At 51.1% G+C, this 26,158-nt stretch overlaps 1 protein-coding gene across 2 annotated transcripts in view; it reads right to left on the bottom strand.

The window, feature by feature from the left end:
• Positions 1-2,292: 2,292 nt before the first annotated feature.
• Positions 2,293-26,158, bottom strand: part of GNAI2 (G protein subunit alpha i2) — a 153,739-nt gene continuing 129,873 nt past the window's right edge. For both annotated transcript variants that reach the window (XM_038772534.1, XM_038772536.1), the window contains exons 5-9: positions 23,294-23,422; positions 9,399-9,528; positions 7,921-8,074; positions 4,285-4,491; positions 2,293-3,718 (exon numbers count right to left, since the gene is read on the bottom strand). In XM_038772534.1, the coding sequence (XP_038628462.1) occupies positions 4,301-4,491; positions 7,921-8,074; positions 9,399-9,528; positions 23,294-23,422 (604 nt within the window). In that variant the 3' untranslated portion in view covers positions 2,293-3,718; positions 4,285-4,300. The remainder of the gene's footprint in view (positions 3,719-4,284; positions 4,492-7,920; positions 8,075-9,398; positions 9,529-23,293; positions 23,423-26,158) is intronic.

The raw sequence follows: 26,158 nt of genomic DNA on the forward strand, positions 1-26,158 counted from the left end.
ATTAAAAAAATGAAAAAAAAACCCAATTGCTGGCAGTCTGGGTGACCTCTAGGGCTGCATCCGGGGAGAGGTCAGACTGTACTGTACAGACACAGACTTCTCCTGGTGCCATTTTGTTCTTCCTCCATTCTTGAACATATTTATTACTCTATTTATTTATTTATCTTACTTGTACATTTCTATCCTATTTATTTTATTTTGTTGGTATGTTTGGTTCTGTTCTCTGTCTCCCCCTTTTAAACTGTGAGCCCACTGTTGGGTAGGGACTGTCTCTATGCGTTGCCAATTTGTACTTCCCAAGCGCTTAGTACAGTGCTCTGCACATAGTAAGCGCTCAATAAATATGATTGATTGATTGAAACAAGCTGCAAACTCAGGAGAGGCATCCTACTGCCCAACTGCCCTTCTTAGTGTGATGTTCTTTCTGATATCTACCCTCACATTTTCCTCTGCAATCCAAGCCCAATTCAGAATCCTCAATGGGTTGGGCCAGGACTGGCCTTCCTCCTAGGCCGCTGCAGCCCCTTCCATTTTGCATGACTTGGACAGGGGCCACCAGGGCCCACCAAGACCTGTGGGGACCAAGTTGGAGCAGAAGTGAGTCGGGGAATCAACTGCTGGTTCATGTTTGTCAGCCCCGTTTTATTGACATCCAGGCTGAATGGGAGAGGAGGCCTAGCAAAGGGGGTGGGAGGTGGAGGGGCCCGTGCTAGAGGAGTAGGTGGCATTTAGGACAGGACCTTGACAGCCATGAAGGGGACTTCAGGGGGAACCCACTTTCTTTAGTCTTCTGGTCAGGAATGCCTGCCTGCTCCAGAGTTCATGACAACACATTGTCCTCTGAGCCCTTTATGGAACAGGACTCTAGAGTTCTGATGCTATTCCAACACCTCCCTTCTGAGGGCATTTGCTCCTTGCTCTGGGCCTCAGTTTCCATCGATAAAATTCTCAGATTGTGTCTGGTGTCCATACCTTAGGCCTCACAGCCCCTCCCGGGGATCTTCCCTCCCAGAAGATTGTGGGGGAGCAATTCTCTATCTAGACCCTTGTACGTGGCAGCTCAGCCAGTGGGTGAGAAGATTGGGAGGTGCAGCAGGGAAGGAGACTAAACTTCACTCACAGGAATCTTGTCACATCTTCCTAGGAGCCAACTTGGTCCTCAGCCACAACAATCATAGTTGAAAGAGGGAGGTGACAGTAGGGGCCTGAGTCATCTTTGATCAAGGTGAGGCTGAGATCTGCCCAGTGCCCAAAGATATCAAAATGGCTGAAACAGCACTACAGAAAATCATCTTATCGGGCCCACAGCTGCAGAGCAGAAAGCTCCTTTCCTCCTTGGTTCTCCTGTCCCCTACCATGCTCCCCCCCACCCCCTGCAATTGCTCAGTGTCATCACTTGGTCTCATGGGGGCCACAGCTGGGGCACCTATGGTCAACAGGTTGTGTTTCTTATTCACATCAATTCACATTTTGAAACTATTGTTCTAGCTTTGCTAGTCCTTTTTGTGTCTCCCTCTGTTCTAGTGCTCTGCACTCAGCAGCAGCTCATTGAATGTTACTCATATTGAGGATGGTGTGTGTATATGTATGTATGTGTGTGTGTGCTTAGTTGTTGGAAAGAGCATGGGCTTGGGAGTCATAAGATGTGGGTTCTAATCCCGCCTCCGCCACTTGTCTGCTGTGTGACCTTGGGCAAGTCACTTAACTTCTCTGTGCCTCAGTTACCTCATCTGTAAAATGAGGATTAAAAGTGTGAACCCCATGTGGGACAACCTGATTACCCTGTATCTCCCCCAGTGCTTAAAACAGTGCTTGGCACATAGTAAGCACTTAACAAATACCATCATTATTATTATTTTGCATGTATATTTGCCCCCCCTATAAAAAAGGAAAACACAAAATGAAATGTGTGTGGTTGTGATGGTCGGGGGGGGGGGGGCGGGGGCGGGTGAAACAAAGACAAAATAAAGATGGTACAAAGGGAGGTCGCAATGCCTATTGAAGAGCAGTCCAGGGCTCTCAGAGGGGCAGGAAGAGGAAGAAAGGAGGGAAGATGGGTGGCTGGATCCATGGTGCAGACTTCCAAAAGCATCCCTGCAATCTCTACCGCTTCACCTCCGCATTTCCAGGTAGGGAGATCGATCCAGCAGTGGGAATTTTTTACCAGGTGGTGGGAGTGAGTAGGCGAGGCATCAGGGTGGGTCCCAGGGGCCGGGCTGGAGAGAGCTATAGCCAGCACAACTCTTCCGCTCCGAGAACGCCAATAAAAAAAAGGCAGGCAGAGCCACTGGGGATGTTTTCTCTCTACATTTTATTATTTCAAATCATGTGAACAATTTGATAAAACGTGTGATAAAAGCGAAAGGCTGCGTCCAACATTCTCAACTACAGGGCCCCATGTCCAGCGCAGGGTGGGTTTCAGAGCGGGTTACTTCCATACAGCAGTATTTCCTACAGTTAGAGCTAAGGAACTATGGTTAACATGTCTCACAGCACTTGGAGCAACCTCAGGGTAAGCTCAGACTCTGGGATGGGGTAGGGAGGGAACGGAAACCAGAAGGGAAGAAAGGAAACTGGAGGGAAGGGAGAAGGGAAAGGCAAGGAGGAAGGAATGGGAAGTGAAGGAGAAGAGGAAGAAGGAGGTGGGGGGGGGGGGGGAGAAGGGCAAAGGACCAGATGGGCAGGAGTTATAGGGGAGGGTTTTGAAACGGAGAAAGGAGCTCCCGTTGACACCGACTGTTTCTCAGCTGATATCAAACAGCCCTTGGGAAGTGAACTCTGCAGCTGTGCAAGGCCAGGGTGGGGCCCCTGTTGGGAAGAGAAGGCCGGGGGGGTGGGGGTGTTAGGAAGCTGCACGCACCATCACTGCACTGGGAATGGGAATGGGATCCAGGTTTGGGGGGTGGGGGGGAGAGATACCACTCCATTGGAAACAACACGATTGAAGCAAACTATGAAACAGGTGTAAACATACAGACATGCTCAAGGCACAGAATTGACTGTAGATCATCTCTTTTTCAGGACAACATAACCATTTAGTACTTGACATTTTTAAATAGTTTTTTTAGGTTTTTTTATTTTAAAAGCAAGGTAAAGAAGCTTTTTTTGATTTGAAATTTCTTCAAAGGAATGTTTGTGTGTTTTTTTCCATTTTTACTGCTCTGGGCAGAAAGGGGTGTTGAGGTGACATCCCTTGGACCCACCCCACCCTGCATCTCTGGCCCTGAGAGCAAGAGGTTAAATGTAAACATTTGGAAACAATTTTTTTCTTTTCTTTCTTGCAAAGCAGACACCACTGTGAGAGCAATATTACATTTCCACCATAAAACATTTGCATTTCAAAACCACTAACATGTATATGTGTGTCCCGCCCCTCAAGACATAGAATAAAATAAAACCCAAACAATTACCCCCGATTTGAGCTTCTGCCCTTGAGTTAAGAATGAGAAGGCTGTGGGTGTTGTAGTCGGGGGGGGGGGGGCGGGAGATGGGGGGGAAGGGAGGGAAGAGACGGGGTTCAAACACAAACATCACACTCAGCCGGCAGCGGTGGGGTGGGGTAGCAACCTGGAAAGCCTTGCATTCTTTACCAAAGTCTCTCCGTTAGAAAAAAAAAAAAAGACAAAAAGGAAACGAGAACAAAACGAGAAGCTGATATTGTTAAAATGGCGCAGTCCTTCCTTCCTGCATCTTCCTCCTTAGAACAATTCAAGTAATCCTGGGGGCGGGGAAGAACAGAGAGACCGATTAGTGCTGAGTTTCGAGGGTGGGCTCTCCTCCCATGCGGAGCAGTAGAGCGGATGCCCTGAGTGGGTAGGGATGGAGTCTTACCCCTCTAAAGCCCCTAGAGCAGAGTTGAACCTTTAAAATAAATTCTAAGAGCAGTCACTCCTAGCTGGCTGGCCTCTTTTATTTGCCTTTGTCTTATCTCCTGTAGGTCTCCCTTCCTCTCTCTGTGCACTCTGTGTACTCTAGATACTTTCTGAACAATAACCCTCTGCATTGCCAGGGCCACCACTGGCCTCTTAGAAACCAGCGGCTGGTTGCCAGGTTACGAGGGGCCTGCTGGGGGCTCTGTGAAACTGGGGGATGGCAGGCATGGGCTCGGGGGGAAGGGAGGGGAGGGGGAAGGAGTCACAGTCCCTTCCCCAGATCTAGCCTGGCCCAGTTTATACCTGCTTGGGGGTCCAGGAGACTGGGGGAAGGGGGTGGGTGGGTGCCTGACCCTCCTTCTTGTGCTCTGGCTGCCCCAGTCTAAGCCCAGCCCAGGGCCCGGGTCCTTACCTTCCCACACTGCCTTTCAGAAGAGCCCGCAGTCCTTCAGGTTGTTTTTGATGATGACATCGGTCACGGCATCAAACACGAACTGCACGTTCTTGGTGTCAGTGGCGCAGGTGAAGTGGGTATAGATCTCCTTGGTGTCCTTCCGCTTGTTCAGGTCCTCAAACTTGCTCTGAATGTAGCTGGCTGCTTCATCATACTTGCTGGCCCCTATGGGGAACAGGGTGTGGGGACGTGAACAGGAGAGCTCCTGCCACCCCGCCTCCCCATTGTGGCTGGCCCCCACACCATCAGGAGCATCCATCCACTCCCCCAAATTGGTTGCTTTCTCTGTCACTTCTTCAGTTGCCACAAATGACACTAACACCGCTGCCTCCGGACAGCCCGGAGGCCCCAGCTTTCCCCCCCCCGCCTCCTGTGATGCTAACCGGATCTCCACTTCAGAACAGCCACGGGGGACCTGCTTGGACAAAAAGCCACGTGGAAGTGGCTGCCTGGTAGCCCCTATGGGGAGGCATTACTGGGACCCCGTCTCTGCTTTCACCTCTGCTCCACCCCCGGGAGGGGCCTGGATATCAGTGAGAAGGGAGCTGGGTGTCCCAAATGGCTGGGGAAGGCAAGGCTGGGGAAACTGAGGTTCTCGACCCCACTACCCCTTTCCGTGCTCTGACATTTCCACCTGATGGAAACCCTTGAGGGAAGGGGAAAGGGAATAGGCACAGATTAGTGGAAAGGACACTGGATTGGAAGTCACGAGACCAGAGTTCTAGTCCTGGCTCCACCTTTTAGCTGATGTGTGACCCTGGGTGATCAATCACTCTATCAATGGTATTTATTGAGCATTTACTGTGTGCGGAGCCTTGTACTGAAGCGCTTGGGAAAGTACAATATAACAGAGTTGGCAGACACGATTCCTGCTTACAAGGAGCTTACAGTTTAGAGGGGGAAACAGAAATTAAAATAAATTACAGATAGGAGAAATAGTAGAATATAAGGAAATGGACATGGATGTTGTGGGGCTGGGGTGAGGGTCAAAGTGCTTAAAAGGTCCACAGCCAAGTGTGTACATTTAAAAAAAAATGGTATTTGTTAAGCACTTACTATGTGCCAAGCACTGTACTAAGCATTGGGGAACATACAAGCTAATCAGGTTGGACATAGTCCATTCCCACATGGGGCTCACGGTCTTAATCCCCATTTTACAGATGAAGTAACCGAGGCACAGAGAAGTTAAATGACTTGCCCAAGGTTACAAAGCAGACAAGTGATGGAGTTGGAATTAGAACCCAGGTCTTTCTGATTCCCAGGTCCATGCTCTATCCACGAGGTCATGTTGCATCTAGTTAACAAAGAGGGGAGAGCTACTTAACCTTTTTGGGCTGTGCCCTGGATTCTTGAAAATGTGGATAAGATCCCAGCTCTCCCTCCTTTTCAGACTGAGAGCCCCGGGTGGGACAGGGACTGTGTTCAATTTGATTACCTTGGATCTATCCCAGTGTTTGGCACATAGTAAGTGCTCTGAATAAATAACAGCAGCAACAGGAACAGCAGCACCAGGGGCCAGGCAGACTCTGCTGCTGCCACCAAGCAGCCAGCCCTTTCTGACCTCAGCCACCCCAGCACGAGGCAACAGCTTTGTGCCTTGTGGGGGCTTCAGCTGTGTCATGAGGAGACTCACAAGAGGTGATGCTGAGCTCAAGAGGTGCCTGCTAGCCCTCCCAGTTCAGTGAACCTTTGGCTTTTCCCTGGCCCACTCTTTCCCCCTGAGGGGAATGCTGGCTTCAGCTCCTTGGGAACTTACTGAGGGTCCACAAAGGCTGTGTGTGTGTGTGTGGGGGGGCGGACTAGGTAAGATGGCAGGCCTCCATTCTGTCTCCCATTCATCTACCCTTCAGCTCCATTGGCCATCTTTCTGTTTGGAGTCCAGGGTACTGGACCTGAGTCCTGAGCAGTGGGGGCTGCACTGGGCAAGCTGCCCACTCGCTCTTATCCAGCTGAAGGATTTCAGAGGCAAGAGGAAGAAGTTCACCTTCAAGACCTTCCACTGCCCTTCAACTGTCCCAGCAAGTCTTGGGGTGGGGTGGGGAGCTGGGGTTGATGCCTCAACCCGACCCATAGCATGATCTGTTTCCTGACTTATCCCTGGGAGTGTGAGGGGAGTCCAGCCAGGCCTTCAAGATAAGACAGAGGACAGCAGACCTCCCTCCAGAGGCCTCCAGGTCTCTTGTGGGTCCTGTTACTGCCAGATGCCGGGGTAGATACAGGATACAGATACAGGATAATCAGGTCAAACACAGTCCCTGTCTCACATGGGGCACACAGTACAAGTAGGAGGGAGAACAGGTATTGAACCCACATTTTACAGATGAGGAAATGGAGACACTGAAAAGTTGAGTGTCTTGTCCCAGGTGACACAGCAGGCAAATGGTGGAGCAGGGATTCGAACCTGGGTCCTCTGACTCCCAGGCCTGGGCACTTTCCACTAGGCCACAATGCTTTTCCAAGACCCTCTAAGACCCTTCTGGCTCTGGCTGGAAAACAGCACCCCCTTGCTTGGATCCAGAACTCTGTGGGATCAACCCCAGCCTGGAAGTTGGGGCTCCAATCAATCCATCACTGGTATATATTGGGTGCTTACCGTGTGCAGAGCACTATACTAAGCATATAGGAAAGTACAATTCACACTCCAGGGCTCTCTCACCATCTCCCTGGTGACCAGATGACCGCCACCCAACTCTGTGTTCAGTTTTCCCCATCTGTAAAATGGGAGCATAATCTCTCTTCCCCCGGGGAGGGCCGTGTGCAGCTCTCGAGATGAGAGAAAAAAGGAAGTGAGATGGTCTGTGTATAGTTTCAGTGAAAGAGATAAGGAAGGCTAATGGCTCAGCACATTGGCTGCAGCTGCTGGGCTCCCACTGGACCTGGGCAGAGGTCAGCACGTGCCTGGGGGCCAACACGGTAAGTGTTCTGTGCTGTTGAGGTGAGGGGCCGGAAACAGGCTAAGGTAGGAATGAGTCCTCTGAGGGGCTTCCCGCCCAGCCCTGGCAGTTGCCCAGGCCAGGCAGTGAAGCAGTTAAAAAGCCTCTTCTCAGCCTGGCTCTAGCCTGTGCTGCCAGAGGCTCCGGGGAACTCCACGGGCCGGGAGAGAGGGTACAGAGAACACTGTAGCGCTGGGAGGGCCTTTGGCTCTGACTGGGCTTTGGATGACTGGCAGGTGGGGTCAGTCAGAAGGGGCCCCTTGTGGCCCCAGGCAGGGTCCTGAAGTCTACAGTCTAAGATAAAGCCGAGTCACTGATCAAATTCCCTTAATTGGAGTTTCTTGCTCATGAATCCACCTCGATCACTTTGATTCATCTTGACCTGGGGGTTCCCGCCTGGCTCCTGGAAGGCTCTTCTCATGGGGACTCCCCTCCCCTTCCTGCTGCTGAGTTAGCAGCAGTTTCTGCTCTTGCCTGTGCCTAGGTCTAATTGCGGGTGGCTGGAACCATTCTCTCCCCCCAACCCCCACTTCATCTTGGGTAGAGTCCTCTGGTGGCTGGTTTAAAAATGTGTTATCTGGAAGCACCTGCCGACTCCACATACACCCATTTAGGCCTTCAGTTCATCCCTGGCTGGACTCCAGGCTCAGTGCCCCTATACCTGTGTACTCTGGGAAGCAGATGTTGAGGGGGCTGTGGAGAATCTTCACTTCAAACAGGTCCTTCTTGTTGAGGAAGAGGATGATGGATGTATCCGTGAACCACTTGTTGTTGCAAATGCTGTCAAACAGCTTCATGCTCTCGTGCATTCGATTCTGAGGAGAGAAGCAGACACAGGTGTTCACCGTCCAGCTGCCAAACATCCCAGGGCAGATGAGACGACTGGCAGTTGTCAGGCCTCATTGAGCCAGATCGAATGACCGCCCCGTAATCCCAACCCAGGTCCGGCAGGTCTTGCGTGGGTGTCAGGGAGCCAGGGCCTGGATAGCCACATTTGTAGAAGGTGTGAGGGCAGTGAGTGAGCTAGTGGAGGGGTTAGGTGCGAGGAGCAGCCTGAATTCCCTGCGTTTCAATGCCCTGGGGTTGCACTGGCCACTGGCTGAGTCTCAGGTGACTCAGCGACACTCAACATGAGATGAGAGGAGACTGGGTGGCCGGTGCCAGAGCTGGCCAGGGCTGGGAAGGTTGCAAGCTTCAGCCTAACCCCCCGCAGCCTGTGCCATGCTGACAAGGCCCATTAAGGGCTCAGTGCCGAGCATCAGGATATCCTCATCACCTGCTATCTGGCTGCAGCTGCTTGGGAACAGCCACCCCAGCCAGGTGCCAGTGGAGGCTACAGCAGTGTGGTTTTGGTCTTCAGCTGAACCCCAGCATACTCATAGGGGAGCCTGATAAGAGGCAGAAGTGTGCCTGGGAAAAGAGCAATCCACATCTATTAGCCCAGACAGCTCCACGCGTTGTCCGAACTGGAATTCTGCTCACTGACCAGCTTGTAAAATCGAATCCGCTAAAGCCTGTGGTGCTAATTGGATAGTGGAAAGATAAACACAACTCCTAAGCTTCTCCTGCCATGAGGCACGAGTCAGTGTACCAGCGAAGAAAGTGCTGAAGGCTCCCCACACCTAGTTGGGTCCCAGACTCCCTGGGGAAAGCAAGTCTGCTCCTCAGGCCCTTGGGGAGCCAGGAAGGGAGAATCAGATAGTTGTGTGTGTTGCGGGGTGGCGGGGAGGGGAAGGATGGGGAGAGGTCCTGGAATTGGGAGCTGGCAATTTCTCTTGCAATTGGTCCTGGCAAATTCTCTTGTTCCTTTCTTCTGAGGGGCCCAAATCCCCTTCCCTCCCCTGAGTTAAATTCTCTTGGGGCATCAGATGCAGGGCAGCCTGAGTGATATACCTGCACAAGGAATTGGGAATCAGAACCCAGGAGTTCCAAGTCTCCATCCAGGCTCCCTAACCCTATTGCTTTACTTGATGGGATTAATCCCCGCTTGGAGGGGCGCAGTCTGTAACAGTGTGTGTGAGAGAAAGTGAACGTGTGAGAGTATGTGTGAGAGAGTGCGTGGCTGAGTGTGATATTCCTAGGGCCACAGAGAATGCTATGCCAAGGTGGGAGGAAGGGGGTGTGTCGCATGCTCCTTACCATCTCCTCATCTTCAGCCAGCACCAGATCGTAGGCACTGAGGGCCACACAGAAGATGATGGCAGTCACCCCCTCGAAGCAGTGGATCCACTTCTTCCGCTCAGACCTCTGGCCACCCACATCAAACATCCTGTAAAGAGAACAGCCAGGCTTAAGCCTCCCCTCCTGGGCCTAGGCCTGTAGGGCTCTTTGCTTGGAGAGGGGCTGCAGCCAACCGGAGGCCAGGTTTTGTCCCCAGAATCAGGCCCCTGCAGAGTCTACTCGTTGTTTGGGCTCCAAATTCTAGGTGGCTCACAATATGCCTTGGCCCCACCCACAATTTCCCCAATGCCCTCGTCGCTCCCCTGCCTCCCACCAACACACTGCCACTCCACCCCACCACTACCACCTCCTCCTCCTGCTCCCTCATGCTGTTCTCCAAATCACCAGGCCAAGGGCTGAACATCAGTTTTCTGGCCACGGCGGACAAGCTCAGAGCTCCCTATCGGACACAGACTTACAAGAAAATCAACCAAGAAAGAAGAGAAAAGGCAGAATGTGCAATTGCTTTTAGCTTGATTCTCATTAGGCCTGTGAGAGGCCTGGAGTATGGGGACGTTTTTCTGTGGCTCAAACAGCCTTCTGGGAGCCAGCTGTGCAGGGGGCTGGGATTAGCAAGCACTGCATTCACACAGTAGGTGTTCAAAAGATAGTGCTGGTGCTGATTCATCCACCGGAAATCCAAGGGGTGACTCAGGCTCACCCCGTCTGGGAGAAGCTCAGAGAATTGGGCAAGTGGGGATGGAGCCAGAGTCAATCCCCCTGCTTTAGTCCCTGGTTTGCTCGTGCCATGGTAAAAGGTCTGTGGGGGGGCCGCCTCCCAAGCCGACCAGAGCCTTGGACATGAACGCTGGGATTGTCCTCTCCATTCATCCAATCGAATGTTACCAAGTGGCCCATTTGAACACCAGCCTTTTCCACATCCCAATCCAGGAGGCAAGTGGCCCAGGCCAAGGAGGAAGGAGTCTCTGGCATCTTTCTTTTGACAGACAGGGGAAGGGTTTGCTGGGAGAGCAGTTGAATAACATGGAAAATTCACATAAGCCACACAGGCTGCAGAGTTGGCATGGCCAGGGCCAGCTTCTCCCACTGGTCGCTGCTCTGGGAATAGGAGGTAGGGCCAGTTTCTCAAACACAGATAGTGGTTAAATAGACCCGAGCAGAGTTACCAGGCAAGTCAGTGGGAAGAACACTATCTACCAGCCCTGTCGCAGATCCTGCTAAAAAATCCATTTGCATTACTGTGGGTTTCCCGGGGAGATTTCCCCACTGCCATCCCACACTCCCAGTTTAGAGAGAGATGGAGGAAGAGATGGAGGTGGAGGGAAATAGAGGAAGAGAAAGATGGAGAGATGGAGAGAGACACAGGGATTAAAGTGGGGGTGGAAGGGGCAGAGGGAGAGAGAGGGAGGCAGTTTCCCCTTCTACCATAAAAATGCCAGCCACTCAAACATTCTCCTGCGACTGCTGGCCGAGGTCACTCTGGAGGTCAGCATGCCAGACCTCCCTTTCCCCAGAGGGCCTGCTCTCTCCACGTTGCTTCTCAGAGAGGCTGGGGGATACCCCTTTATGTCAAATGTATTCTGTCCATGAGAAGGTCTGAGCTTTATGGATTAGTGGTTGCAACCTGCAAAGCTTCTTCATGTTCTAGGAGTTCTCCAAGCACCTAGGGATGGGACAGAGCAGTCCCTGGGCTGGTGGCAGCAAATGGGGAGCAGGCACCTAATTGGGAGCCTGGATTGCCCCCTCATTTCACACCAAGGATTGCTGAAGGGCAAAAAACTCATCTAAGTATTATTATATTATTATTATTGTAATAGTATTTGTTAAACACTATAAGCCAAACACTATTCTGAGCTCTGGGGTAGACAGAAATTAATCACGTTGGACATAGTCCGTGTCCCACATCAAAGTCTAAGTAGGAGAGAGAACAGGGACTGAATCCTCAGCTCAAATGTTCAGATCAGCCTCATTGGTCTCCCTGTTACAAATGGGGAAAACTGAAGCCCACAGTGTCAACTGTGTCACAGTCTTAGTATCCCTTTACCTCTCACCACCAGCTTCTTAGCCTCTACACCTCTCCCCCCACCCCCGCCACCTCCCACCAGGCCCACCCCCCCTCCAACCCAGCTCAACTTCACCAGGAGGAGGGGAGGGACAAAGTCCTGTTTCTGCAGGACCAGGCTCCCATTGCAGTTGCGTTTAAGGGGGAAGTAGCTGCCTTAATTCAAACCAACCACAGAGGTGCCTGCTGGGCTCAAAGGCAGGGCTCTTGGGCTCCTGACGATACCCTGGCCAGTTCAGAGCCAGGACTGAGCGAGCCACTCGGTTTGGAATTCCTGGGCTAGTGGGCTGCTGGGATGCCAATATTTCCTTTTGGGTAGGGGAGGAACTTAGGGTGGAAGGCAGGGAGGGCTGGGCAAAGAGTGGAAGGAAGAAGGGAGGAAAATGTGATGGTGGCAGGGAGAAAAGTAGGAGGGTGGAGAGGGATGAGGAGAGGGGAAAGCAAGGAAAGAGAGTCCTTACCCCTTCTCCTCCTGATGCCATGGTCCCCAGTCAACCAAAAACTCCTCACTCTCGGCTTCAAGGCTCTCCATCACCTCGCCCACTCCTACCTCACCTCCCTTCTCTCTTACAGCCCAGCCCGCACCCTTCACTACTCTGCCACTAACCTCCTCACTGTACCTCATTCTCACCGGTCCCGCCATCGACCCCCAGCCCACGTCCTTCCCCTGGCCTGGAATGCCCTCCCTCCACACATCTGCCAAGCTAGCTCTCTTCCTCCCTTCAAAGCCCTACTGAGAGCTCACCTCCTCCAGGAGGCCTTCCCAGACTGAGTCCCCTTTTTCCTCTCCTCCTCTCCATCCCCCCCCGCCAAACCTCCTTCCCCTCCTCACAGCACTTGTATATATATTTGTACAGATTTATTACTCTATTTTACTTGTACATATTTACTATTCTATTTATTTTGTTAATGATGTGCACATAGCTTTAATTCTATTTGTTCTGACGATTTTGACACCTGTCTACATGTTTTGTTTTGTTGTCTGTCTCCCCCTTCTAGACTGTGAGCCCGTTGTTGGGTAGGGACTGTCTCTATATGTTGCCGACTTGTACTTCCCAAGTGCTTAGTACAGTGCTCTGCACACAGTAAGCACTCAATAAATACCACTGATTGACTAACTGATTGATTGCGGGGAGGTCAGGAGACTGCAAAGGGAAGAAGCATGACCTCAGATATCTCTAAGAAAGCAGCACGGAGTAGTGGCTAGAGCATGGGCCTGGGAGTCAGAAGGTCATGGGTTCTAATCCCAGTTCCGCCACTCATCTGCTGTGCAGCCTTGGGCAAGTCACTTAACTTCTCTGGGCATTACTGTAAAATGGGGATTAAAATTGTTAACTACATGCAGGATAGGGACTGTGTCCGACCTGATTTGCTTGTATCCACCCTAGCGCTTAGTACAGTGCCTGGCACATAGTAAGCGCTTACAAATACCACAGTTATTATTATTATATCTCAGATATAGATACTTTTCCTCAGGCCCTGGAAATATGGGGTAGCCAGCAGGGAGGAAGAGTCTGAGCTAAACTGAAAGACAAAATGAGCACTTAGTGGCAGGGGTCTCTGCCAGGCAGGGCTCCATGCTGAGAGAAGACCTGCACAACTAGCCTTGGGCAGACTGTCAAAGTGACCAAGTAACTGGACTAATAAGGGATGGGGAACAAACTGCCCAGATGCTGGCTGGAATGGCAACCCGCTCCTGAAGCAATCTGGGACCAGGTGTTGGGGAATTCAGCTGGGGGGTGCACAGGGGTGTGGAACTGCTGTCTTTGTGACTCTCTCCTTGGCCACAAGAAAGGCTTGGCAGAGGTCAAGCAAGCAGGCAGACAGGCAGGCAAAGGGGCCATCGACTGAGAGAACTCAAGAGAAAGGGAAGAAAGACTTAATCGGGAGAGGCAAGGAGCTGGAGAGACAGGTCCACCTTTGGAGACCCTGTCCCTGAAAATCTGTAACTTTCCAAGGACAAAGCCCCGAAGTGGGGGTGGGGGGGATGGGGGAACAAAAATGGTTGATTTGGTCAGAAAACTTCTGCAGGTCATTGCTGAAGCCACCTTTGACAACCGGGGAGTACCTGTTCCTGTGCTTTCAGCAGACACAGTGTTGCCTCAGCACAGGAAAGGCCTAACAAGCTGTCGGCAAAACCAGTTCTCCCACATTCACTCTTGTTTTATAAAATGATTCTCCCAGATCTAGAGGCCATCACACATAATATTAACATTCAGGGCAAAACATCATTATCACCTGCCGCCTGAAATCCAGAGGACCTCTGACCCACGCACAGAAGGTGGAAAAGGAGTCACACACATCTACGATCTGGATGACTCCGATTGCCAAACTGAGGAATGTTTTTACAGTAAGTCAGATTGCAATCTGTAAACACCGGTTATTAAAACCAATCCCTGTTGCAGATCACCAGGGAGCCTTGAGGAATAATGCACATATAAATCCTGCAGCAAAATCTATAATAATAATAATAATAGTATTTATTAAGTACTTACTATGTGTCAAGCTCTACTCTAAGCGCTGGGGTAGATACAAGTTAATCAGGTCGGACCCAATCCCTGTCCCACGTGGGGTTCACAGACTAAGGGGGAGGGAGAACAGGAATTGAATCCCCATTTTACAGATGAGGAAACTGAGGCACCGAGAAGTGAAATGACTTGCACAAGGTCACACAGCAGGCAGGTGGCAGAACCTGGATTAGAATCTAGGTCCTCTGACTCTCGGGTCCAGGCTCTTTTCACTAGGTCACTAGCAAATTCCACCTTAGGAGCCCAAAAGAGCTGCATGGGACCTACCTCCAGGGGCAGAACTAGGCCAGACAAGCAAAGAAGCTGCCTTTGTCCCAGTCACATTTGGGGGGATGCTAGGGGTTAACCATGTACAGCCGGGTAAGTGGAGGGAACACCTGTCCCCACGTGGAACAACTTGATCACCTTGTAACCCCCCCAGCGCTTAGAACAGTGCTTTGCACATAGTAAGCGCTTAATAAATGCCACCATCATCATCATCATTTTTCTTTTATTTTCTGGGGCCCAAACTGAATGGCTTTAGTAAAGCTGGTAAAGCTAAGGCTTGGAGATCCAGGAGGACCCCTTTACCCCCCCCCCCCCCCCCTTAAGGAAATCTGGGTGGTGGGGGAGAAGGTGGGGGTTGAGGGAAGGGGTGGGAGGCCCCCAAATGCTCCAGACACAAAAATCTGCCTTGGGCACAAAAAGTATCCAATTATATCCCTACTTATCTATATCACAGTAGCCAAAATGATGGAGATTAAACGGTGCCTGAATTTTGGCCAGAGCAAGGCTTGATGTTCAAGATGAAAGGTCTGTGACAGAATTTCAGGAAAGCATGGTTGTTCCTGGATAACTTTTAATGACAAAATTACTGTGAACAGACCTGAAGGAAAACTTCCTTGATAATAGGTGTAGGCCTTGATGGATCACGAACAAAACGAGCAAAAACGCAAGATGAAAGTTGAACGACTACCTTGGGTTCTAATCTTGCCTCTGCCATTTGCCTGCTGCATGACCTTGGACAAGTCACTTCACTTCTCTGTACCTCAGTTTCCTCATCTGTAAAATGGACATTCAAAACCTGTTCTCTCTCCCCCTTAGACTGTAAGCGCTGTGTGGGACAGGAACTGTGTCCAACCTGATTAACTTGTATCTACCCCAGGATAGTAAGTAAGCACTTAACAAATACCACAATTATTGCTATTACTATTAGCTTCTGTGGATTACTCCAGCAAGTAAAGTCCACTAGATTTGAAGAGCCTCAAGGAAGGAACTGTATCTTTTACTTCTGTTATAGATTTTTAGGCACCAGTACAGTATTCGGCCCACAGTAGGTGCTTAATAAAGGCTGCTACTCACAAGGAGGTAGAAAATGCTTGCTAAGATTGGACAGAAGTACCTAACAAACCAAAAAATTCTGGATAACAGACCAGATATCTTGTCTTCTCAACTTACATACTGAAACTGCTATTCTCTTAAGCAGAAATATCCCAGTAACATACACGAAGATGAGAATGAAATATGAGGGTCTGGAGGAGGGACAAACACCCAAATGTGGAGTCTGAAGTACAGTGAAGTCAAGCTGAAACATCATCTCAGGGAGTGGGGTGATTCTGAACACACTAAATGGCTTCTACATGTTGGATTCAATTCCGAAAGCTGTACATCTGGACTCAATTCTGAAAGCTGTATATTTGAACATGCCATAATGCCTCTTTCCATAGCATGTTTCCACTGCATATTTTGAAGAGCAGTGTGACCTAATGGAAAAAGCCCAGGCCCGAGAGTCAGAGGACTTGGGTTCTAACTGTAGTTCCACCACTTGCCCGTGGTGTGACCTTGGGTAAGTCACTTCCCTGGGCCTCAATTTTCTCACTTGCATAATGGAGATTCAATGCCTGATCTCTCTCCTACTTAATTAGATGGTGAGTCCCATATGTGGGACAGGGACTGTATCCAACCTGATGAACTTGTACCTATCCCAGCATTTAGAACAGTGCTTCACACATTAAGTGCTTAATAAATACCACCGGTAGTATTCTCAGACCATGATAGCAAAATTAGGGAATGCTCTTCCAATATGACTGATTGATTGATTCCAGTGAGACTCATGTCTATCTGGGTACCACCCAATTCAGGGGTGGAAGAAACAGCTGCACCCATGTATATGGTGGAGGTACCAGGGAGAGTTCCCCTAATGAAGCCTCCCTCAGGAACACCATCCTTACGTTACAGAACCCACCGGACCTGTCATACCACCAGGAGACTCTATCACAACAGGAAATTATTATAATGCCTGTATCATTAAAGTGTATGAATATCAAATTCACCCAAGCAATGAAAAAAATGGTCATTACAATGCCTCCTTCAAACCTTTCTTCCACGGGCTTCACATGCCACTTCACTCCACCCTCACTCCACCTTCCAAGAGGTAAGCGCATGCCAGAAATGATTTTCCCTATTTCACAAGTGGCTCAACCGAGGCTCCGAGGCGGAAAGGGACTCGCCTCAGGTCACCCAGAACGTCAGAGGCTGAGCGGGGACATGTCTAAGCCTCCTGACCCCCAGCCTGGTGCCTGCTGCTCCCCCGATTACATTGCCTCTTCCTGAGGTATGGACCCTCACAGAGCCTCACAGCTCTAAAAGACAGGGGCCACAGGCCAAACATCAGAAATGACAGCATTCACTGAATGCCTCCCATGTTCAGAGCATGGTAGTAAAGTAGTAGAGTATGCTTGGGAGAGTACAATAGCAGGAAAAGACAAGGGTCCCACCCATAAGAGGGGGCTTATTTGCTTCCTGCTCACTTCCATCTTCACTAGGGTTCCCCTTGGCTAATGCGTCAGCTGAGGTCACCCAGGATTCTGAATTCAAGGAACTCCTTGGATTTGTTTTCTGCTACGGAAAAGGATCAGATTTCTCCCCTCCATCATCACTGTTTTTTACATTTATCAGTTGTCTCTACTTGCGTGTTGTGTACCAGAGCAATAATATCACTGTCCATCTGCTTTATGAAGCAATAATCTGGGTTCCCAGAGGATAAGGCATGGGGCTGAAGACAAGAGGAGTCTATCCCAGCAAGGAAACAGGCTTACTGTTTTGAACACCAGAAGGGCAGTGTTGATCTCGTTATAAACATTTTCCGTTTCTGAGAATTGTATTTTTCATTGCTTGACAGTTAAGGAGGTAGCCAGCTACAGGCATTCCCAGGACTCCCAGAGGGTCAGTCAGAAATCTGTTACCTTCTCATCCCAAACATTTGAGGACAGGTGCCATGAAAGCAGCCAGAGGCTAGTTTGGAGAGACCAAAAAGACTAAAAAACCAAAAAGTGTGTGTGAATGGGAGGGTATGGGGGTGGAGGAGGGGGCAGTGGCAGATAACAGAACAAGATGAGAATGGTGCCTAAGACGATGCCCAGGGCCCATTTTGGTTTTTTTGTTCTTTTGATGACCTAAATGGACTCAGCCTCAATTAGTCTGGCTAAGTGGGGTCTACTGTTGGGTAGGGACCGTCTCTATATGTTGCCAACTTGTACTTCCCAAGCGCTTAAGTACAGTGCTCTGCACACAGTAAGCGCTCAATAAATATGATTGAATGAATGAATACTGTAACAGCATCCAGAGGAGTAGGACAACTTCCTAATTCTGTTGTACTCTCCCAAGTACTTAGTACAGTGTTTTGCACATAGTAAGTTCTCACTAAATGCCATTGATTGATTGGAGTAAGAAGACTGTTATTCTCTTCCCCCTTCCCTTTCAAGCATCTCTCAGACCAAGCCTCCGGATCCTATGGCAATGCACAGGAGCGACAGAGGGAAGTGCCCCATTTCCGAGGATTTGTTTGCATTTTCTCTTTCATCTATTTTGGTAGTTCACTTTGGAGAGGAGGCTTCAGATCCCCCACCCTTCGCCCCGCCACCCCAACCCAACACACACACACACCCCAAGCTTGCTGAAGAGTCAGGGAAAAATCTCCACAAGCGGTCTAAGGCCTTCATCATCTAGAGGATCAACTGACGGACTCAGCGAGTCCTCCAAAGGCCAGGCAGCAGAGGAGAAGGTCACAGATCAGGGGTCTTTGGGAGGGTTGTGCTGGACTCAAGATCAACAAGGGAAGAACTACCCTCGAGTTAAGCAGTGGGGACCCCCAGGACCCAGGAGAGGCACATGCTGGGAAGAAAGAAGAATCTCTTGGGGTCAACAGACTTCCATATCGGATGGCGGGAACTGAAATATTCAGCCTCTGTTGTAACATCCTTTCCTGGAATTGCTTTCTGGCAAAAATATTTCAAAAACCCTGCTGTAAGGCTACAGACCAATGGGGGAGGGGATGAACTCAACAAGACCTCACTCTAGAAACAGCCACGGAGCACATTTCTCCAGGCAGCGGGTTCCCCAGTGTGAGTCCAGCCAGGGTCTTCTTAGAGCAGAGTTTTCCATTTTCTTTAAAATGGTACCCTGCTGTCTCCAGGTTTCCCCTGCAGCAGAGCATCGTCCTTGCATTCAGCCGCCTGCCTCACAACACCCCCCGGCCTCACCCCACTACCTGCCCCTACAAGAGGATCATTCACTAGCGTGGAGTAGACAGAGCTACTGGCTTCCCAAAAGTTACTTTAGGGAGCTGGTGACAATGGTTGTGGCAGGAGCAATGTGGCCTGGTGGAGAGAAAGCATGGGCCTGGGAGCCTGAGGACCTGGATTCTAATCCTGGCTACACCCCTTGCCTGCTGTGTAATCTTCGGCAAGTCATTTCACTTCTCTGAGCCTCAGTTTCCTTATTTGTAAAATGGGGATTCAATGACTGTTCTCCCACCTACTTAGACCATGAGTCTCATGTGGGACAGGGAAAGAAGAGGAGGAACTAGCTAGCAGTCACCACACCTTGCACACGTGGAAATCTTTGTGCAACCATGGGGATGAGTTCCAGTAACTCCTGGGGATATCAGTGCCCTCCCCAACTCCTTCTGGGAAATGAAGGTGGGCTCGGAGAGGTACAGGTCCGCCACCTGGGGAGCTTAGCTATTGTGGGCCCAAGAAGGGCTCTGGTCTATTTTATTTCCTCTAATGATTTCTAGCTCTCCCTCCCTGCCTGTCTGGCCCACCCAATCTCCAAGGACATCCATACTAGTTCCTCTTCTTCTTTTCCCTCTCTTGGCCTGGAAGTCCATCTTGGGGAAGTACCACCACAATCTTCTCGCCAAACACTCCAGTGGCCAAACATGGGTCTGGGACCTTCAGCCTGTGCTACTGTTTCCCTTCGGGAGTCAGCGGGAGAAATAGGAACAAGCACAGAACCTAGGCATATGGAGTCCTGGGCCTTGGGCCAACCTCTCCCCTTCTCCCTCTGGGGGTTGGGCTGAGATAGCAGCCCAGTGCCAAATTCCTTTCGTTAGCCTCCTGGAAACAGAATGCCCAAAGGGAGAGCAGAAAAGGTTTGAAAGGCAAACTCTCATTCTAGAGATCTGAGCTTCTGTGCCCCTGGAGTGATGCCCCCAGGAAAATGAGCCAACATAGTTCCCCAGTGTCAGGCCAGAAACTCTCATGGCAGCAAAAGTGCCTTTCAATGTGCTACTTTTCCAAACTGGGCCCTTGTCATAAGCAGTGCCCCTCCGATGGCCAGATCACGGGCAGCCAGTTACAGCATTGGTGGGGGCTGCCATCACTCTTGGGAGGACTCTGGGGTTTACTTCTCAATTCAACGGTCTCTCTCTGTCTGCTAGCCCCAGCCAGGGCACTAATGGGGAGACCCTGTATTGGGTCCAAAATCTGCCTTCACATAGGACCTGCCAGGATCCTATCCATTGCAGTAGGGAACCAGAACCTGGGGAGGAGGATGCAGTACCTTTCTTTGGCCATAGAAACCAATCTATAAACTGTGCTCTCCATCTGCACTGCTCCACCTCATCCTTTTTTCCTCCTCTGTAGGGGGACCTGTCCACACCATATACCAGAGGTGGCCTGGGGAGACCGAGGCAGGAGCCAATTCACTAGGACACCCTGCCCAGGGAGTGAGCTTCAGCAGCCGACTCATTTAGTAGCCGCCAAAGTGGCTCTGGGGCGATGGAGACAAGCACCAACAGCAAAGAGAAGGTTTCCTCCTTTGGCCCTACGCCAGGCAGGCTCTAGCTCAGTGGTCCCAGCTGATTGGTTCAGGATTACCTGGATGTAAAAGGTGTGTTGACTCTCCTGACTTTCTGGCATGGAGATCCAAGAAGGCTAGCTGATGGACTTGAACTCCCAATAAAAACAAAGTCCACTGGGTAAAAAGCTGGAACAGGCTTTCTCACATAGGAAGAAATGGCCCCCTCCCCAACACCCCTCCAAGGGCAACCACAACCATACCAGGATGGGGAGAGGGTGAGAAATACCTTTAAATTGGCCTAAAACCCACACTGGACTACTCCCTCAACACGAGGAATCAGCCACCCCTCCTCTGTATGGGTCATAGGCATGGAGTGGGGAGGGGAGAACCTGGCACGGAAGACACTCCCGCAGGACAACCCAGGGCAACACAGGTCAGTGAAAAAGGTGGATAGGGAGAGGGCACCCAGAGCAGGGAATGGCATCGTCAGTAGAATGCCCATCACCTTTGAGTGACAGTTCACTGGAAATAGTACAGGGTCTTACCTAATCCTCCTGTTGGGAGCTCAGCAGAAGGGAATTCAGAGGACCAGAGAGGGAAGGAATGGGATGCCCTGAGATCAGACCCTGAAGGCACCAGAGTCAAGGATTCCAAAGAAGTCAGAGCTGGGACCAGGACTCCTAACTTGCTGAAGGCTGCAGAGAACCTCACTCTCCTTCACTAGGGAGGTTGGGACTATTCGAATGGGTCCGTTGGAAGGATTTTGGGGGGGCGCCAGTGTCCTGTCCCATGATGACAATCAGCTGTTACAGGAGGGAGCAGAGGTGCATGCCGGCACCTGGCAAGACACCCGAGTTTGTTCGGCTTCCGGCTGAGGGGAGAGCAGCAAAGCTCTGTGCCGACTCGGGATCGAAACCACCACAAAAGGGGGCTTGTTCCCTTCCTGCTCTGACCTTGTTAAACTGGGTTCAACTTAGTCAGGATTGGCACGGGTGCAGAAGCTCGGGCCAAGTTGGATGGCTCAGACCGCCACTGTCTGCTGAGTATAATCGCTCCTTTAATCTGTGGCATTCTCGTCACCCCGTAAAACCTGCTCTGGGCACCGACACACTATGTCCAAGTGGCAGGCAACCCGACTCATGTAGCCAATCAGTGAGGGTTGGTTCCCGTGGCTGCCTCTTGGTGGTGGTGGGGTGGCGGGAGAGGAGTGGGCAGGCTGCCAGGCAGCATCTACAAAATCAAAGGCAGAGAGGAACCGGTCCTTTTGGTTTCCCCTCGGGGAAGCGGTAGCCAGGAACATAGCTCTGAGACGGGCAAGATGAGCAAGAGCAATACCTGGCTAGAGTGTCAAGTCTGCAGAAAGCAAGGGAGGAATTGGTGGTGGAATTCTTCCTACAGATGGAAATTATGGGCCCCAGATTGGGTCTGACAGCATTTGTTTTCTCCTAGATTGGGACTGACCTAGCTTCCAAGAGAAGGAGAAGGAAGAGGAGGTGAGAAGATTCAAGCACAGGTTCCAGAGTGTGGGGACTGCTGCAGATGACAAAGCAAACACTTCTGGTCTATACCACTGCACCCCAGTGTGGACCCAAGCCACGGGAGTCTTAGTGGCAGCCCCAAGGATGCAAACCACACCGCTCCACACTGCAGGCTGGATCAGACCAAGGCCCGTGGGCTTGGATCCACCCCGGCCAAGCTCTAATCTCTAGGGCACTGGCCCTGAGGGATCTCGAGTCAAGGATTCTTAAGACGCCATCAGTACAGTGTCATCTTTCCGGGTCAACACAAGGCTGCATGTCTCAATGAGAGACCCCTTTCTCCTCCCAGACCCCATCACAGCTCAGTTGAGTTGCCCTCCACAAAAAAGGGCTGTTGCTTTAGTCTGCTAAAAGACAGGTAGAGAAACTAACCAGAAGAGAGAAGAAGAGGAAAAACCCTTTTGGAAGTCAAAGAAAGAATGCCTATCTACCTGCTGGGTACTTAGATACAAAATTCCAGTTCAGAGCTTGAGGGCTCGCAAGAAGCAGCTGGATTTTCTGCCTTCGTTTCTTCATTTCTCTTGGATGGGCTCCATCAGATGATTCCCACGTTCCCCAGGGGACACTGCTCCCAAGGGGGGGTGGCTTCATTTGGTGCTCACTGGGGGCTCCATCTCATCTGGTATCCCTTGCCAACTCTCCATGTCCTGGAGAGACTCTCAGTCTCTCCCATGGCAGCCATGGCCGTGGACCTGCTCCACGGTGCCCTAAGATTTCCATTGGACCTACCCCTTTGGGAAAACCCTTGGCTGTTCCTTCAAGCCTTGCGGGACCTGCGCTGAATGGTTTGTCTCCAGAGGATCTATTGCCGCTCTGCCTCTCGAGAGCATGGCTTTTTCTTTTCAAACCGAATTCCGTCACTTGATTTTTTAAGGGGGAGGAAAATTTAAAAAAGTGAAGTAAAAACTGCTTTGCACAGGGCTAATTATTTCCTTCTTAATCCTGCTTCTGCCACTTACAAAGGAAGCTGGAACTCTGTCCACAGCAGAGCTCCAGGCCAGAAACCTGCTAGGCACAGCAGTACTTGGGCCTGCTGTACCACATGCTCTGGGCTTGGACCACAAAATGCGAGTCAGCAGGTCTTCTCTGCTTCAATCAAGAGACTGCTAGGGCCATGTTGCCGACTGTGACGGCTGTGGAGAGGGTGGGGGGAGAGGTAGGCGAGGGAGGTTGACGGGGAAGAGGAAGTCCAGGCCCGGGAAGCAGGGCACCAAGGGTAACTCTGCATGTACAACAGAAGAACAACGAGGAGTGGGGCAGAGCCTCTAACTCCCAGCAAAGGGTCAGACCCCTTGGCACGTCTATACCAAAGTTGGGACTTCTTCGCTGGCAAGTCCTGTGCCCATGACCTAGAATCCTCGTCGCTTCTGCCGAATGAAGAGATCAGCAAGCGGTTCTTTGATGCCTTCTAATGGGGCCGAGAGCCCCTCCCCATTGGGGTCAGATGGGGGAAGGCAGGCCATCAAGGCTCCTGCCTCCCACATGGGAAAGAGATGGGCACATGGGTCTGGGGACCCAAAGAAGGGGAAGGGGCCCACTCTCCAATCATGCTAGCCCCAGGAACAGCAGGTGGCCTCTCGTCATATGACCAGAGTGATCTCAGGGACTCCAGACCTGGTCAGCACCTGGAGCTGAAGGGGACAGGCTCAGGAAGAGACTTACTTGAAATGCAAGTCCTTGAAGGTGAAGTGGGTCTCTACAATGCCCGTGGTCTTCACTCTGGTCCTCAGAACATCCTGCTGTGTTGGAATGTAGTCTGCTCTGGATATCCTCTCCAGATCATTCAGATAGCTGCAGGTGGAGGAAGGAAGAGGGGGGAGGGAGAGAGGGAGGGAGAAAAAAATACACAGGGACCATGTTAGGAAGGCTGGAGAGCCAGGGGGTGTGTAAGGGAGCACAAGCAGTACCCAGCATTTGCCCCCTTGGTCACCAAAGTACCCAGTGAAGCCGAACCCAGTCTTGCCGGGAACAGGAAGGAGGGAAGGAGGGAGAGGAAGAGAGAGAGAGGAGAGAGAGAGAGAGAAAGAGAGAGAAAGAGGGAGGGAGAGAGAAGAGAGAGAGAGAAGAAAGAGGGAGTCACAGAGCAAGAGAGAGACGGAGCGAGAGACAGAGTGAGAGAGAGAATGAGGGACAGTGAGAGGGAGAGGGAGAGAGACAGAGACGGAGAGAGAGAGAGAGAGAGAGAGAGAGAAGAGAGAGAGAGAACACGTCACAAAACATTCCAGAGAATTTCAATGGTCATCCCTGGCTCCTCTCAACAGCCGCCTGCCCCTTCACCTGCCCCACATGTCCATGTACACTCCCGGGCAAGGGAGCTTGGGAGTTGCAGTATTAAAATATTTTCCTCTGTGCTTTAAAGATAAATGAGTACTGGGGTTCCACCCTACTGGCCAAGAATTTCTGGGAAGAAGGGCGAGGTTTCAGGACTGGACCTCCAGGGCCTTTTCCCTGAGGATCCCACAGGACTTTAAATCCATCCAGTGGGGGAGGGCTGTTGGCCTTACTTTGCAGATGAGGAGACGGAGGAATGGAAAGAGAACGTGGCCCTTCTCAAGATCATTCAGCATATCCATGGCAGAACAGAGAATGTGATCCAAAGAGTCCCGGCTCCCAGTGAGCTTCACCAACAAGCACCACCTGATGCCCTGCCCTAGACTAAGATGTATTCTCGGGCCCTTTGCAGTTCATTCAATTTTATTTATTGAGCATTTGCTGTGTGCAGAGCACTGTATTAAGCTCTTGGGAGAGTACAATATAACAATAAACAGACACATTCCCTGCCCACAACAAATTTACAGTCTAGAGATTAGCTCAGTCTGCCCAGATCACCTAAGTTCTCCTTAGTCTCAGTTTCCCTCTCTGTAAAATAGGGAGACTTAACTGTTGGTCTTGGGACAACTGCATGCATGTGTGTGTGTATTCACATGTGTGCAAAGATGGAGATGAGAATGGGTGGAGGAGGCATTGTCAGACAGGGCCCCAAAGTCTGGGGCCACTCCTTCTCCTCCAGAGTTTCAGAAGCAGGGAGCAGACAATGGATGGAGGGGTGGGCTAATCCCTCTGCCCTTGTGTTGGACTACACAGGGGGTCCCATACCCTTGTGGTCCTCACTCAGGGGGATTGCCCACCATCTTGGGACCAAAGCAGAGGGCAGGTGAATGTTTGATGACTTTACGCTTACTGAGGGACAGGGAAAGGTAGAAAGGGGAAGGGAAGGGGGACAGAGGAGGAAATCATTATGTTGCTGTGAGCAATCCTGCCGAGTTGTAAAGTGCTCCGAGTCCCAACACCACTTAAGTTTCCACCAATACCACCTCCTTGAGAACTCAGACAAGAGTTGTGTATTCATTTTCCTTCCTGAGTTCTCTGCGCGGTCAGGAGGAGCCTGTCCCAGGCTGACAGGAGGGGAAGCAGGACTGAGAGGTTGGATGGCCACAGGGGTCTCCTGGCTGACTGACCAATCAATCGTGGCTGACCCTCCCATTTCCCGGGCAGCAAAAGCAGGAGGGTTGGGGGGGAACCTCCGAGGCTGCCAGGCCAGACCAGGAGGCCGGCATCTGGCGCTACCTACGCTGCTCCCTTTGCCTTCCTGCCAGCCAAGGTGACTTGGGCTCAGCCACGAAATTGAATTGGGTTAGTACAAACAGGCAGGTTTGGTGTAAATTAGGCAGCTGCTCATCAGGGAATTCTCTGGGCAGTAATGTGACAATTAACTGTGCTAAGTTTCACTGTGACAAATACCCCCCCAATCCCCAGAGCAGAGGGGCCAGGTGAGGGCAAGTCGCGGCATGCCAGAAAATGCTGGGCAAACTCACAGCCCCATTAGCACCCACTAATTTACACTATGCATCATCTCACCTTTGGGGAAATGGCAGCCCAACACCTGCTCGTGGGACCGTTGCACTCCCTTTCGCTCAACTAATTAATATAGATTTCCTCTCATTAGAAATTAAATGCCTCATTGGAACAGCTGGCGGGTGGAAAACCATACCCTGGCCTGGTGCTCAGAATGAAGGTTTGAGTCCTAGGCTGGGCAGGGAGGGCAACCTGTCGAGCACTAGCCTGCCCACCGGGGAGGTCCAGGTGGGGCGGTCGGTTTGGCCACATCAGTTGTCGGCTCAACTCTGCGAACAGAAGTGGGAACGCGTCCCTAGTGCTGTCCGCCCTGCTACATTCAACTCATCTCTTTTCCCATCTCTGTTGACGGCACTACCATCCTTCCCGTCTCACAAGCCCGCAACCTTGGTGTCATCCTCGACTCCGCTCTCTCATTCACCCCTCACATCCAAGCCGTCACCAAAACCTGCCAGTCTCAGCTCCGCAACATTGCCAAGATCCGCCCTTTCCTCTCCATCCAAACCGCTACCCTGCTAATTCAAGCTCTCATCCTATCCCGTCTGGACTACTGCACTAGCCTTCTCTCTGATCTCCCATCCTCGTGTCTCTCTCCACTTCAATCCATACTTCATGCTGCTGCCCGGATTATCTTTGTCCAGAAACGCTCTGGACATATTACTCCCCTCCTCA

Source organism: Tachyglossus aculeatus, chromosome X1 (genome assembly GCF_015852505.1).
Source record: "Tachyglossus aculeatus isolate mTacAcu1 chromosome X1, mTacAcu1.pri, whole genome shotgun sequence".
Classification (NCBI taxonomy): domain Eukaryota; kingdom Metazoa; phylum Chordata; class Mammalia; order Monotremata; family Tachyglossidae; genus Tachyglossus; species Tachyglossus aculeatus.